This window comes from Tupaia chinensis, unplaced genomic scaffold (assembly GCF_000334495.1).
Source record: "Tupaia chinensis unplaced genomic scaffold, TupChi_1.0 Scaffold000354_1, whole genome shotgun sequence".
Classification (NCBI taxonomy): domain Eukaryota; kingdom Metazoa; phylum Chordata; class Mammalia; order Scandentia; family Tupaiidae; genus Tupaia; species Tupaia belangeri.
The window spans coordinates 6,395,051-6,411,337 of record NW_006159849.1 but is presented as its reverse complement, the minus strand read 5'-3'; the positions used below and the strand labels follow the sequence as shown (position 1 = coordinate 6,411,337).

The following is a 16,287-nucleotide window of genomic DNA, read 5'->3' as shown; positions in this document are numbered from 1 at the left end:
TAACCATTCCACTATCTGCTGGTCCTCCTGTTGTTGTGGAGTTTTAAATGTACCAAGCGGCTGGTACAATTACAGGTACCAGTACTTAAAAAGCATTCATTGCTGGGCCGGCAATGGAGTAGTGATTAAGGCACTGGACTCCCACAGTTCGAGTCCTGGACCTGGTAGCTTGAAATTCGCATCAGGTGAATGTGCATGTGTGCCCAAGATACCAACAAGAGAAGGGAAGAGAAAGAGTTGAGGCGTGGCCATCCCCTATGGGGGGAGATTCCTCACTTTCTCTCTCCCTCAGTCTCTCTAGCAAGCGCACATACCCCATTGCAAAAATCTATCTAAAAAAACAAACCAACAAACTGTTCATTGCTTTCATTTGCAGTCACTATCATAAAGAAACTGTTTCTCTCAGCGTCAGATAGTCTTGATTGAGAGTTAATGGCATACCCAGGAGGGTCTGTTTAAGAAAAAAGCCCTAAAACAAGCAGCTGTGCCCAAGTGGCTGCAAGTAGGCTTCTCATAGCACAGAGAAAGGATATGAGTTCTCAGAGTGAACTGAAGGAAGGAAGCTCTGAATAACTGCTATGACTTTTTTTCCCTTCCAATATCTTTTAAGACATTTAGTAAACATCAGCACATTAGCTCAAATGAAGGACATGGAGTGATTCCATGCTAAGAAGAGAGCATCCTACATATTTATTCCCCTTTTTACTCTCTTTCTCCTATACAAGGAATTTCTTCACTAGCCCTAGTCATTTAGAGAATCAAGAAGAAAAGGACAGACGGATGGGATGAGACAGTCTAGTAGGAACACAGAGGTATTGTGAGACATTCGGCCGAGAAAATCCACTAACATGACACATCACGTTTGGTCTATGGCTACGTCATGGAGCTGCCCACCGAATGCTCTCTTCACACACAGCAGGTCCCAGCACCGACCTCTCCTAACTACCCCCAGGGTCCTCCTTCTGACAACCACCAACACCAAAAACTTCAAGGGAAGAAACCTTTTGCTAGAGAATCCCTCTTGAGTTGAGATTTTCATTCAAGAAAAACCATTTGGGAGATTTTCTGAGATACAAATTCAGGGACAGTATAAGTTAAACTGAAAAAAAGGGAATTATTTTACTTAATTTTATTTATTATTATTATTTTAAATTTGTTATAGGGCACTTGCTCTCACCAGAGAGAGACAGAAAGTGAGAAAGCAAGCCGCCAGGTCTGGGACTCAAACTGTGGTTGGCCATGTGGGAGTCCAGTGCTTTTACCACTATGCCTTAACCATCTACTGGCCTTTGAAATTGTTTTTATTATTTCTTCCCTGCCAATATTTCCCCCTAGAAATTATTTTATTCTATAAGTATCTTTCAACTTGCCATTTGCTAGGGGTCTTTCATTCTACCTATTCTCTCATCCCTTATTTTTTTCTCCGTAGTCTTCTAGGGTAGAAATCTGGAACATGCTTACATGGACTACAAGAAATGAAGTGTCCATTGCATATTATTCTCTAATATGGTATTTGTTATGAAAAAAAGATAATTATCATGTAAGCGCTTGGCCACAGAAATTGAACTATATTATAAATACACTTATCATAACACCATTTCTTCAAAATACTGGCAGAAACTCAGGCAATCATTTCACAAACTATGAAGAACACAACTCTGACTCAAAGCAATTTCTCTAAGCCAGAGGTTTTGGCAATTACAGTGTATTTTATCAGGTTGGACTTTTTGAAAGAGCTACATACAATAAAAGAATTTCATGTGCCAAGTAGCCTTTAGCATGCCAAAAAAAAAAACACAAACAACCAAGAATCAAGAGGTTTTAACATTTATTCCCAAATGAGTGATGAGTAAAGCAAGTTTCTACCTGTCTTCAGAATCTTTGTTTTATAATAAATAATGTGAGATAGTTTGAAGGCTGCCACACCCCCAGCTGCCTTTTTTTTTTTTTCCTCTTTTTGTTATTGCTATAGGGTGCATGTGATCACCAGAGAGAGAAGGAAAGTGAGAAATCAACCCCCAGGGTATGGCCATGCTATAACCCCTTCTTCTCCTCCATTTTCCTCCCGGCATTTTGGGCATGCACATGCACATGCACCTGGTGTGATTTTCAAGCCACCAGGTCCAGGACTCAAACTGTGCAGTTGGCTAAGTGGGATCCAGTCACCTTAATCTCCATGCCATCTTCTGACCTTACCTAGACTTCTTGCCATATTATGGTGTTGTCTACATTTCCCAGAATATTACAATCTGATTTTAGCAATACTATCCCAGACTTTATTACTCTGTTATTTATCTAAGTAAGTGGCTTTCTAAGAGAAGAAAACATCACCTAATAAGGAAAGTCTAAAGTTCTCTTTCTGTTCCTCAAGTTCTTGAAATACAACTGAACATTCAAAGTAGTTATCTATTCATAAGCAAAGCCAAGTGAGCCATTCTCTCCTTTGCTCTGCTTTTATACAGAGTCTCTGAGACTACCCAAGGATTCCATCACCCTATCATTAAGTTTTCCACAGCTACCACCCTTTCCTACCACCTTTCCCTCTGAACCATGGCTTGGTAAGGGGTACACATGCTGGTACACCTCCGTCACATAGCTAGCAGGCAATCATGCATCCAGAATATGCTTGCTCTCACTTAATTAAACAACACCAAAGTAACAGAGACCCTCAACCCTAAGCTCCCACACAGCAACCATTACTCTTCCTCATTCCTGGTTAGTATTTCTCTTTTCTGTGCCTCCTTTTATGAGAACAAAACCTTAGCAAAATTTGGAGATCCTGAACCATGTGGCCCCTTGAAACCACACCAGTTCAGATATTTTGGCACTGGTGACCATTGGTGAGGAGGTAAGATAAAGGGAAGAAGATTACAAAAGCTCCCCAACCTGTCCCGTCTCTATGTCTACACTGCTTCCTTCATAAGTATGGGTGGAAAATCAACAAGAAATGCCTGTGTTTTGACTGCTGGGTTCTCTCAGCCACCACAGCTACCAAAAGACTTTTCAAAACTCTATAGTTCAGATTGCCTCTTGGAATGACCATCCACCTTATAGGCACTGATGGAAAGAGTTCAGAGGCTATCACCAGGGGAGAAGAAATTGTACCCTCCAGTTTGGTATCCCTTGACAACATATCCAGTCACTTATCAGAAGTAATCCAGTTCCAGCTTCTGTGTCCCTCAGATCTTTCTAAAAGATACTTCCTTTTTACGATTCTAGCCCATCAGTTTTCCCCAGGGTTCATACAGAGACCTTTCCCTTCTTCCTCACCTGCAATAGTAGTGGCGGCCAAATTTGGCCCAGTGATCTCGGACAATTTCCTCTACACTCTGCTTCCGGGCAGCAATAATGGAGAGCCAGACTAAGACAGCCCAGAGGCCATCTTTCTCTCGAAGGTGATCAGAGCCTAAGGGAAGAAGAAATATTCTGCTGAGAATTCATTCCTGGGGCAAAAGTAAAAGCTAAATGAACTAAGAAGACCAGTTAGCAATCAAGTGTTATATTGAAATGGTCAGATATGCTTACCACTGGGTTAAACAGATGACCCGTAATATACCTACATTTCTGAAAATAAGCAATTGAAATTTAAGTAACATAAAATAATAGCAATATAAATAAAATCTTGGAAATGGTAGAAGAGATCAAACGACCAAGTTGACATCTCATTGGCACAATGATATCACCAATCATTCATTTATTCAATAAATAGTTAGTGATCCCTACTAGATAGCAAGCATTGTCCTGGGAATAAAGCAGTGAACACGACAGAGAGCACTTCACTCATAAAGCTTGAATTCCGGTAGGTGGAGATAGAACACAGAAAAGTAGAAAGATAGAGAACAAGATTCAACAAATAAGGACAAGCATTATAAAGAAAACAAAGAAGGTGATGGTGTCACAGAACAAAACCAGTGACAAAGGCAGGATGGCAGCCCTCCAAAAAATATGTCTACTCTAGAACCTGTGAATGTGACCTTATTTGGAAAAAAGATCTTTGTAGATTTAATTGGGGTAGGGAATCTTGAGATGAGATCATCCTAGATTATCCAGGGGCTCTAAATCCAATGACAAGTGTTCTTAGAAAAGCAGAAAAGGACACAGAAGAGGGGAATACAGTGGTGGGCTCACCAAAACAGAGGCAGATTGGAGCGACATTGACACAAGCCAAGAAAGCTAAGAAGATCCTGGGCCTTCATTGTCACACCACATGGAGTGACTCTGGTATCATCCAGTGAATTCTTCCCGCTGCTACAAAAATGGAAAAAGTTTGGAAGACTCTGTGTTTGCTCCATGGCTAACTGCCAAAAAAACAAGTCTAGGAAACCCTGCCCAGTAGGATCATTTCAAAACCTTTTGTCCTTTTATAGCTGAAGAAATTACTTGTACTTACTGGCTAGAAAAAAAAAAAAAAAAGGTACCCTTTTGTTCTAAAACATGGGCTTTGGGATACCTTGGATCTCCAGCTGGGTTCCATTACCTCGACATACAGCCATTAGATGCTATTAAGTTTGTGAGATAAGATGTCATAATTTACTGGCAAAGAAAAATAACATTCTTTTAGATAGATCAAAAAAATAAAGCAAAAAAAAAAAAAATCTCACCTCGCTCTTTTGTAGGCAATTGCATAGTAAATTGTGAGTTGGCCTGGATATCTTTGCCTATAAGTTAAGCATTTGCCAAGATTCATAAGAAGCCAATAATCAAGTAAAATTAACTGTGCTTTTTTTATGGTTCTCTATGGTTGGAATAGAGACATTGATCGTGTTTCAATTACACAGATACTTCCACTGAATGATCATAGTGTGTTCTGGAGAGGGTTAAGGGTTAAGGTTCTGTGACTTTTATTGTTGTTTGTTTTGTTTAGTTTTTTTTTTTTTTTTTGGTGAGAGGACATGTGCTCACTGAAGAGTGCAAGAGAGGGAAAGGTGAAAGCACCCCCTTCTATGGGTAAGGGTCATGCCCCAATCTCCTCTATTTCTTCCTACTTTTGGGATTTGGAGTACATTTGCACATGTGTTCAGCATGCTTCTCTAGCTGCCAGGTCCAGGACTTGAACTATTGGGTCATTGGGAAAATCATGATAGAAAAACATATCATGAGTTTCCCAACGACATAATACATGACTGTGTTATCCACCAGGAATCTGGCTGCCGTATCCACCAGGCCCTACAACTCAAACAACTCTTTAAGGCAAATGAACTATAATGTCAAATCAGTGACAGGCGAATTAAACAATGACTGCAGAAAACATGAAGGTAAAAGGCTTTCTAAAATCTTACTACAGAGTAAAAACGGAGGGGGAAAATGTACACATTAGAAATTAAAGCAATAATTGACTTTATATTTTAGTGTTTTTATAAGTCAATATGAAAAAAGATGAATCCCACTGGACCAATCTGTGAAAGGGCGCAAACAAGCAATTTTCAAGAGGGTCTGTCAAATTAGTAAAGGTTGGTTGGTAATTGGACAATAACAATGGTTCTCTTTTATTCTTCTTTTTTTAGACTTTTGCCATAAGGTGTGTATGTTCACTGCATAGAGACAGAAAAATGAGAGAGAGAGGAGAGAGAGAGAGAGAGAACCCCCCCCCCCATGGATGGCCATGCCGCAACTCCTTCTACTCCATTCTCCTCTCAGGATTTTGGTCATTCATGCTCATCCGACTGGTGTGTTTTTCTTTTCTTCTTCTTCTTTTTTTTTTTTTTTTTTTTCCTGAGAGATTTTTTTGGTATAGGGTGACTGTGCTTACCAGAAAGAGAGACAGACAGACAGAAAGCTAGAAATCACCACCCTGGGGGAGCAGATGGCCACACCACAAACCCTTTTCCCCCATTCTCCTCTTGGGATTTTGAGCACACACATTACACATACCAGTTTTAAGCTACTGGGTCTGGGACCCAAACCAGAGTTGACCATGTGGGAGTTCAGCAATGTAACCATTATGCCATCTACTGGTCCCAGCTGGTATGTTTTTCAAACCACTGGGTTCAGGACTTCAACCATGGAGTTAGCCATGTGAGATCCATTGCCTTGATTACCACACCGTTTGCTGGCTTCTAATCAATAGTTTTTAAAAATCACTCAGCTTTGGATTCAGCTATGCTATTTCTTATCTTTTCTATCATAAGGACATTTGCTGAAGTAGCTAAGAGGAAAAAATTAGAAAAATAAATATAATTTGTTGAACAATAGGATGAATGTGGAAAATTCATACAAGAGCTTTTTATGTAGACAAGGTATAAAATAATCTATAGCAGCACAGAACAAATGTTCATCCAGTTTAATAAATGGGAAAAATTAGTTTACCAAAAAATAATACACATTATATTTTGTAGAAAAATACATGTAGCCAAGATACAATCATGTACCACTTACTTACCAGCATTTCCATCAACAACAGATCACATATACAACGATGGTCCCATAACACTATAATAGGTTGTAACGTAGCCTAAGTGTGTAGTAGGCTATACCATCTCACCTCATGTAAGTATATGCTGTGATGTTCACACAACGACAAAATCACTTAAAGATGCATTTCTCATGATGAATTCCATCCTTAAGCAATTGTTTACGTGTGTTAACAACAGGATATATATATAGTGTTAACAACAGGATATATATATATACACACACACACACACACTCAACCTTTAGCAATGGTTATTTAGCTCTAAAGTGGTAGAATTGCAGTATTTTCCTTCTTTTTCCTTTGCAGCATTTCCACAATATATGTGTTTTCTTTTCACAATAAGAAAAAATTGTTTTCAAGTTGTAACAGTATGTAGAAATTCACATTTGAAAACATGTTTTGCAGAATGTCCTCTATAGTCGGACTCACAGTAAGTACACTTTACGTATTAGTTTCTTTCACTTAGTAATACACATTTTAATTTCCTCCATGTTTTTTCATGGTCTGAGAGCTTCTATCTCTTAAGAACTGAATAACACCAGCAAAATTTTTGAAGCTTCCTTCCTCTGGACTCCTAGCTGATGGAGTAGCCAGGGCTCGCTACCTGGTTAAGGGCATTAAGAGGAGAAGAGAACTTACTCATATTCCTAAAGCCTGTAAGTGCCACTCACCTTAACTTCCTTCTTCCAGGCCAGCTCAGCCTTAAGCTCATCATCCTTACTCTGAGAAGCTCTGAAATGCAGCCCTCTCCAGCCAAATACCAGAAAGAGGGTATGCAGCTTTCCCCTGCTATGACTCCAACAAAAAATGGTAAAAATAGGATCTTCTTTTCTCATCAGAAATATTGCCACCCTCTGCCGAAATCGATCTTTGAATTTTCTCAAGCTTTAAAAGCATGTTATGTGAGCTAGGCAGTACATCAGTAAATATATTGCCCTCACAAAGCAAAGGAAAAAATAAAGAGAACACTAAATCATCTAAGAGGAATTTGCTTCAAATGGAAATCTCTGTTGTTTTTTTTTTTTTTTTTTCTTTTTTTTTTTTTTTTTTTTTCCTGAGAGATTTTTTTGGTATAGGGTGACTGTGCTTACCAGAAAGAGAGACAGACAGACAGAAAGCTAGAAATCACCACCCTGGGGGAGCAGATGGCCACACCACAAACCCTTTTCCCCCATTCTCCTCTTGGGATTTTGAGCACACACATTACACATACCAGTTTTAAGCTACTGGGTCTGGGACCCAAACCAGAGTTGACCATGTGGGAGTTCAGCAATGTAACCATTATGCCATCTACTGGTCCCAGCTGGTATGTTTTTCAAACCACTGGGTTCAGGACTTCAACCATGGAGTTAGCCATGTGAGATCCATTGCCTTGATTACCACACCGTTTGCTGGCTTCTAATCAATAGTTTTTAAAAATCACTCAGCTTTGGATTCAGCTATGCTATTTCTTATCTTTTCTATCATAAGGACATTTGCTGAAGTAGCTAAGAGGAAAAAATTAGAAAAATAAATATAATTTGTTGAACAATAGGATGAATGTGGAAAATTCATACAAGAGCTTTTTATGTAGACAAGGTATAAAATAATCTATAGCAGCACAGAACAAATGTTCATCCAGTTTAATAAATGGGAAAAATTAGTTTACCAAAAAATAATACACATTATATTTTGTAGAAAAATACATGTAGCCAAGATACAATCATGTACCACTTACTTACCAGCATTTCCATCAACAACAGATCACATATACAACGATGGTCCCATAACACTATAATAGGTTGTAACGTAGCCTAAGTGTGTAGTAGGCTATACCATCTCACCTCATGTAAGTATATGCTGTGATGTTCACACAACGACAAAATCACTTAAAGATGCATTTCTCATGATGAATTCCATCCTTAAGCAATTGTTTACGTGTGTTAACAACAGGATATATATATATATACACACACACACACACACTCAACCTTTAGCAATGGTTATTTAGCTCTAAAGTGGTAGAATTGCAGTATTTTCCTTCTTTTTCCTTTGCAGCATTTCCACAATATATGTGTTTTCTTTTCACAATAAGAAAAAATTGTTTTCAAGTTGTAACAGTATGTAGAAATTCACATTTGAAAACATGTTTTGCAGAATGTCCTCTATAGTCGGACTCACAGTAAGTACACTTTACGTATTAGTTTCTTTCACTTAGTAATACACATTTTAATTTCCTCCATGTTTTTTCATGGTCTGAGAGCTTCTATCTCTTAAGAACTGAATAACACCAGCAAAATTTTTGAAGCTTCCTTCCTCTGGACTCCTAGCTGATGGAGTAGCCAGGGCTCGCTACCTGGTTAAGGGCATTAAGAGGAGAAGAGAACTTACTCATATTCCTAAAGCCTGTAAGTGCCACTCACCTTAACTTCCTTCTTCCAGGCCAGCTCAGCCTTAAGCTCATCATCCTTACTCTGAGAAGCTCTGAAATGCAGCCCTCTCCAGCCAAATACCAGAAAGAGGGTATGCAGCTTTCCCCTGCTATGACTCCAACAAAAAATGGTAAAAATAGGATCTTCTTTTCTCATCAGAAATATTGCCACCCTCTGCCGAAATCGATCTTTGAATTTTCTCAAGCTTTAAAAGCATGTTATGTGAGCTAGGCAGTACATCAGTAAATATATTGCCCTCACAAAGCAAAGGAAAAAATAAAGAGAACACTAAATCATCTAAGAGGAATTTGCTTCAAATGGAAATCTCAGCATGGAACAATCAGCTCAATAAGGCATCACACATGTTACTTGCAGGTCAAGTCATCCTAACTGAAACTCAGATCAGGAGAGTCTGAAATTGTCAGTTAGGAAAACATGACATAATTTGCACCTGTTGCTAACTCCAAATTGTAAGATAGGTTAGCAATTCTCAATCTTGAACTGCACTTTAGAATCACCTAGAGGTCGGACCAGCCTGCGGCTAGTTAAGGCAGCTGGATCCCACGTGACTTACGGCACAGTTCAAATCCTGGAACTGGTGGCTTCAGAAACCTGCTGAATGTGTGTGTATGCATGCCCAAAATCCCAAAAGGAAGGAGAAATGGAGAAGGAATTGTGGTAGTGCATTCTCACTTTTTCTCTTTCTCCAGTGGGCGTGTGCATCCTCTGGCAAAATTTTAAAAATAAGAATCACCTATGATCTTTTAAACATACCTATGCACAGGTCCCACTCTGGACCAATAAAATCAGACATTTTAGCCAAGGCTTTAATGTTTCTTTTATTTAAAAGTTCTTGGGGGGGCCAGGCAGTGTTACAGCAGTAACACAACTTGACCCACATGGGAAAATTTCTGGAGACGTGCCCAAGGACCTCCCTGAAAATACCAGGTGCATGTTCACATACTTATGTTCTGGTTTGGCTGAGACTAGGAGTGGAGAACAGTCTAAAGACCCGGTTCAGGGTACTTGTCTTTGTCTCTGTCTCTCTGTCTCATTCTCTCTCATAGAATAAATACATAAACTTTGAAAAACAAAAACAAAAGCTCCTTAGAGGATTCTAATGGGCTGCCGGGGTTGTGAGACTCTGCTTTAGGAGCGGGGTACTCCACATAGTTTCATGTTTGGGCAGGAGGTTTAGGGGAAGAGATTTAGACCTCGGCATCTTCTGATGGAATCTGGCCCTGCAGGATAGTGGTCACTGGTTTCTCGTTCAATGAATGCGCTGCCTTGCTCTTGTGGGTGGGTCTCACTAGAGTCAAGCTCAGTATCATGGTTTCTCGAAGTTCCTACTTGCCCTGGTTTGCTGGAACCTTTTCAGTTTTAGTATCAAAAGGCCTATATCCCAAGACACCTCTCAGTTTCAGGCAAACTAAGATAGTTGGTCACTCAGTAAGAAACGCTACTCATTCAATGAGGTTCCTGGTGTGGGGCCAGCAGGTAGCGTGGTGGTTAAGGTGTTGGACTCCCACATGGCCAACCTCTAGTTCCAGACCTGGAAAGCAAGCTTGCTTTCTCACCTTTCCGCCACCCCCTACCCTCTCTGGTCAAATTAAAAATAATATAATTAAGTAAACAATTACTTTTTGCAAAAAGAGATTCCAGGTGATTTTTAGGAGACAGGTACATTTAGCACAGCCTTACACACACATTCCCTGGAACCTGAAATGACAGGTGGCATATATATACTTAGTCTTGAAATGGAATTGTAAGCAGGATAGATTCCATTCTAACAAGAATGACAGCAAGGCACCAGGCACTGTTCTCAGTAATTTGATACATCCATGACCTAATTTTCACAAATTGACAGCCCCTTTTTATAGATCAGAAGTTGAGGTCTGGTCACTTGTATGTCACATAGCTACTAAGAGGTAAAAAGAGAGGATTCAAACCTGGGAAGTTTTGCTCCAAAGTCTGTGGGCTTAACTGCTATGAGACTAGCTCCGTAATAACAGTGCTCCTCAGGAACCACAATAGAACAGGTAACACCCCTTGTCATCAAGGGTGAGACAGACCTTCTAATGATATGGTCACAGATCTAAATTTCTCCCTTGTCACATTAGATGTCTCAAAAGGGGACCAGCAGTTAGTGTAATGGCTATGTTGCTGGACTCCCACGTAGTCGACCGTGGTTCACGTCCCGGACCCGGCGGCTTAAACTCACACCCGGCGCGTGTGCGTGCGTGCCCAAGATCCCGAGAGGAGAATGAAGGAGAAGGGATTGTGGCATGGCCATCCCCTCTGGGAGGTGATTTCTCCCTTTCTGTCTCTCTGTCTCTCTCTGTCTTTCTGGCGAGTGTATGCGCCCTATAGCGAAAACCTCTCAAAAGAAGCTGCAAATTTTGGGAACCAGCAGTTAGTGTAATGGCTATGTCGCTGGATTCCCATGTAGTCGACCGCAGTTCACGTACCGGACCTGGTGGCTTAAAACTCACGCCGGGCGCATGTGCATGTGTGCCCAAGATCCCGAGAGGAGAATGGAGGAGAAGGGATTGCGGCGTGACCATCCCCCCTGGGGGGTGATTTCTCTCTTTCTGTCTCTCTGTCTCTCTCTGTCTGGCGAGCGCACATGCCCTATAGAGAAAATCTCTCCAAAAAAAAAAGAAGCTGCAAATTTTCTCTTTACTTCTCTCATCAGTTTACCTTTTTTCATATACAAATGGTTTCCATTAGTTTGTAGTAAAATTAATCTTATACTCTTTTCATCTATTATAGAGAGGCTTGTCTATTTTATTATTTTTTAAAGAATTATATATTCAATCATTTTTAAGTTTGTATTATTAGTATCATTATTTAATTCATCAGAAAGAGACAGAGAGAGCGAGAGAGAGGGAAAGTGAGAAAGCAAGCCACCAGGTCTGGAACTCAAACTGCAATTGGCCATGTGGGAGTCCAGTATCTTAACCATCATGCCACCTGCTGGCCCGAAGGCTTTCTCTCGCTTTAAAATAGAGTTATGAGCTAAATTTGGGGACACGCCTTTCAGGTAAATCTGAGATTTGAGGACGTGCTATAAGGTCATGACAGGTATTTCTTTTTATTTCTCAAATCACTTATGTTTAGCTCTTTAACATCTGGCAAAAAAAGCAAGGCTTACTGAAAAATGCTCACCTTCCTATACTTAAAACTAAGTGCTCTTTAGGGAGTAGACAGTGGCTCAACTGTAAAATACTCTGAGAGTATGACCTATGATGGAAGGTTCCAGGTTTGTGTCTGCAGACCTGTCTGGGTACATTGGATGTGAGTGTGCACAAGATCCAGGGCTGGCTGAGGCTTGGGGTAGAATGCAATGTCGAGACCTTGATGGGGATGTTCTCACTCGGTCTCTCTCACTCCTGGAATTAATTAATTAATTAAAACATACACATATAAAGTTCTTTTTCCATGAAAAATGTATATTATGAGAAAACTATGCATAGATTTCAATTTCTTTGCACTGAAGTAGACTTACACTTTAATTTTAATTTTCTTTTTTAAATAAGATGTATTTTATTATTATTTTATATTCAATCACTGCATATCATTAGAGCACACAAAATGAATTTTCCCAGTATTAATACATTGTAGATTAGTCCAGTCCAAGATATTACCATACACATTATCAACCGATAATTTTCCATTTTTATGTCCCTTAAAAGCTTAGCTTCTTTCTTTTCCCCCTAGATTCCCTCCCTCTCACTGTCCCCTATCCCCTACTATCCTCCCACACTGTCTCCAGGGCTTACAGTTGCTCTCCATGTTTAATACCTTCCAATGTTTCAGTTTATAAAGCAAATGTTCATCAACTGGAGAACAAAGCATTCATGCATATGTCGGTCAGAGCCAGTTGTGCGTTCAGGGTAAAACAGCAGCACTGACAGACGTAGGTCACCCTCTCCTGGGCAACATGGCTCCCAATGAATAATACTATGGGACAATGCATTCGATAATAAGTATAATGGTAACACTAATAAATAGCGTTTCACATGATTTGGGGGAGTCTTCTAAAAGTTCGTGGAAAGTGCATACTATAAAAAAACTATGAATGAATTTCAACAAATAAATTTATACTTTAGCTTCATTTTTCCATAGACTTTCTGAAACTCTCTCATGTGTTGCTGGCTAATCTCTTGGCCATAGCATCTGTGTCTGAAAATACTCCTTATTCTGTGCCTAGCCTGGCTCATAAAAGGTGGGCAGTAAATATTTGTGGAATGAATAAGTGAATGACTGAATGAACCTCTAGTATGTAGTTTGATATAATTAATCAGATGCACTTCTCACTAGAAATAGCTAGCTAGCTAGACACAACCTGAAATATTATGGTAGGAAAAACCTACAGATCACCCTGTTGGACAGATTCACTTCATAAATGAGGAAGTCAAGGGGACCAGCAGTTGGCGTAATGGCTATGTCGCTGGACTCCCATGTAGTTGACCATGGTTCGAGTCCCAGACCCGGTGGCTTATACTCATGCCAGGCATGTGTGCATCTGTGCCCAAGATCCCGAGAGGAGAATGGAGGAGAAGGGACTACAGCATGGCCATCCTCCCTGGGGGGTGATTTCTCACTTTCTGTCTCTCTGTTTCTCTCTATCTTTCTGGTGAGCGCATGCGCCTTATAGTAAAAGCCTCTCCAAAAAAAAAAGAAAAAGAAAAAGAAAAAAACAATCCTTTGTTTTCACTTCATACTCAGGTGTCACACTATATCCCATCTCACCACTTCTCACTGACTTGAAGGATTAATTGAAGGGTGAATGGAACTGGAACTGTGCAGATGCCAAGAAAAGAATTTTATGTATAAAGACATTCTTCCCACTACAAGTGGAAGCTCTATTCCCCACCATAGGGACTGATAGTTTGCGGAGGTCCAGAAGGGAGTTTCCCTTTTTGGGCTTTACAATGAGGTTCTTGGGGATGTCAATCACACCCCTCTGCACTCTGCCCAGCCTGGACTGAGCTGCACATGGGCACACAGCGTGTTTCAAATGCACTGTGGAGAACCTGCTCTGTGACTGCTGATAACATGGCCTCACCCTACATCTGCCACTCAAATTTACACTGGCCACAAATAAGAGGGAAAAAAATGTGGTAGGACCTTCATATCTGAAATTTCCAGATACATGAATGGGTCTCTTTTTCTGTCTTAGAGCTAGACAGAAATGAAAAAGCCAAATGTAAAGTTTATGACCATCTATATAAGGAATAGACTAAAGTTTTCCTTTGTTTTGCCTTTTAAAAACTATAAAATAGCAAATAAAATAATTGAATACATAAGAGACATGGGTTCAGCCGCAATAGCACATACTGGACACTGTTGTTTGGCAGGATGAGGCCACAAGCAAGGCCCAGTTTGATTCTCCGTGCGCTCAGAAGCCAGATGCCGTCACAGACCTGTAGTCCCTGCTATTCCAGAGGCTGAGGCAGGAGGACACCAGCACAGTGAAACCGTAACTAAACAAACAAACAAAAAACCATCTCCCACCCCATATACACAAGGCAAAAAAAAAATAGTCACATCTCTTCAATATCTGTATGAGAGCACCACTGTGAGCACAGCCTTGAGCAGGGTATACAGAGCTCACGTGTGAAATATAAATGAAGGAAGAGGCATGGCCTGGATGGGTTATAAACAGCACAACTACTGGGGGAAATAAAATGTTCGTTCACAAAGTAAGTGGAGAATAAGTCAGTAATATCAACCGTAAGACAAGAGAGCACAGAATGACTCAGCCTTCATTAAAGGCAGGAAGAATTCACTATATATGAAGATCACTAATGCTGGAACCTCTCAGACATGGCTATTTCCAAGATATTCTCAGCAACCACAACCTAGAAATAAACAAGTTGGTACAAGAAATTACAGATACTGTAAAGTCTATTCATTACAGTGGTTTCAGGAGGAAACATCTTCCTAGAAAGACTTTGTTGGTTATTAATTTGCCCTGATAAATATGACTAAATTATTGAAATTTAGTCATAGAGAATAAAACATCAAATTTTTATTTTATTTTTTATATAATTTGATCTTACCATAATTCATAATATCCCTCCTCACCCCTATCCAACTGACCTATATTTGTGTAGTTCTGTTTTTATGAATTCTCCCAAATTGTGTGATACCGAAAAGCCCAAATTTTCAAAAGCATATCCACTTAAGAATGATAAAAATATAATTACTAACACTGCAAGGAAGAAATATCAAAATGGAGATATTTTTTGTTTGTTTCTTCCTTCTTTCCTTCCTTCTTCTCATTCTTCTTTCTATCTTTTCATCCGTTCTATAAACATTTACTCTGAGTCTACCATATATGGAAGAAATAGAGATAACGAAGATAGACACGAGCTGTACCCTAAAGGCATTTACAATATCTCCATGGCAAGAAGAGAAACCAGCAAACCTTAAAAGAAATATACTCAAGACTTCTGTGACAAGAAATGGACACATATTCCTTTCTTCTTCTTTTTCTTCTTCTTCTTTTTTTCTTTCTTTTTTGATAAGCTGCTTGAGTTCTCTGTGTATTCTAGTTATCAGTCTTTTACCTGAGGCATAATTTATAAAAATCTTCTCCCATTCCAAGGTGGTTGATTCACACTACTTACTGTGTCTTTTGCCATGTAGAAACTTCTTAGTCTGATATAATCCCACTTGTCTATTTTTGGGATATTACCTGTGCTTTGGTGGTCTTATTTAAGAAGGCTTTGTCTCCCAGGGTTTCCCCAGTGGTTTCCACCAGTAGTTTCATAGTTTGAGGTCTTAGGTTTAGATCTTTGATCCACGTTGAGTTGATTTTTATTAATAGTAAAAGCCACGGATTCAGATTCATCTTTCTGCAGGTGGATACCCAGTTTCCCCAGCACCATTTGCTAAAGAGGTTTTCCTTTTCCCACTGGATTGACTGGTACCCTTTCTCAAAAACCAGCTGGATGTATGTTGTGGGGTTTATTTCTGGAGTCTCTACTCTGTTCCACTGGTCCTCAAGTCTGTTTTTGTGCCAATACCATGCTGTTTTGATTACCACAGCTTGATGGAAAAAGGAGCTGAATAACTAACTCTCTAAGGAAGACATAGAAACAATCAAAAAGCACATGAAAAAATGTTCAATATCCCTTATTATAAAGGAGATGCAGATCAAACCACCTCACTCCAGTCAGAATGGCAAAGATTAAAAACACAATAAATGATAAATGCTGGGAGGGATGTGGTGAAAAGGGAACCCTCCTACACTGCTGGTGGGAATGTAAATTGGTCCAGCCACTGTGGATAACAATATGGAAGTTTCTCAAAGATCTACAAATAGAACTACCATATGACCCAGCAATTCCACTCCTGGATATCTACCCAAAGGATAAGAGAGTGCTCAGTCAGAAAAGTGCTTGCACATCTATGTTTATTGCAGCATTATTCACCATTGCTAAGACTTGTAAC

General features: G+C 39.7%; 1 protein-coding gene across 1 annotated transcript in view; it reads right to left on the bottom strand.

Moving 5' to 3' along the window:
- The window catches only part of PGM5 (phosphoglucomutase 5), a 273,115-nt gene that overhangs the window by 60,953 nt on the left and 195,875 nt on the right, over positions 1-16,287 (bottom strand). The window contains exon 10 of the mRNA XM_006152509.3: positions 3,271-3,406. Coding sequence (XP_006152571.1) covers positions 3,271-3,406 — 136 coding nt within the window. The remainder of the gene's footprint in view (positions 1-3,270; positions 3,407-16,287) is intronic.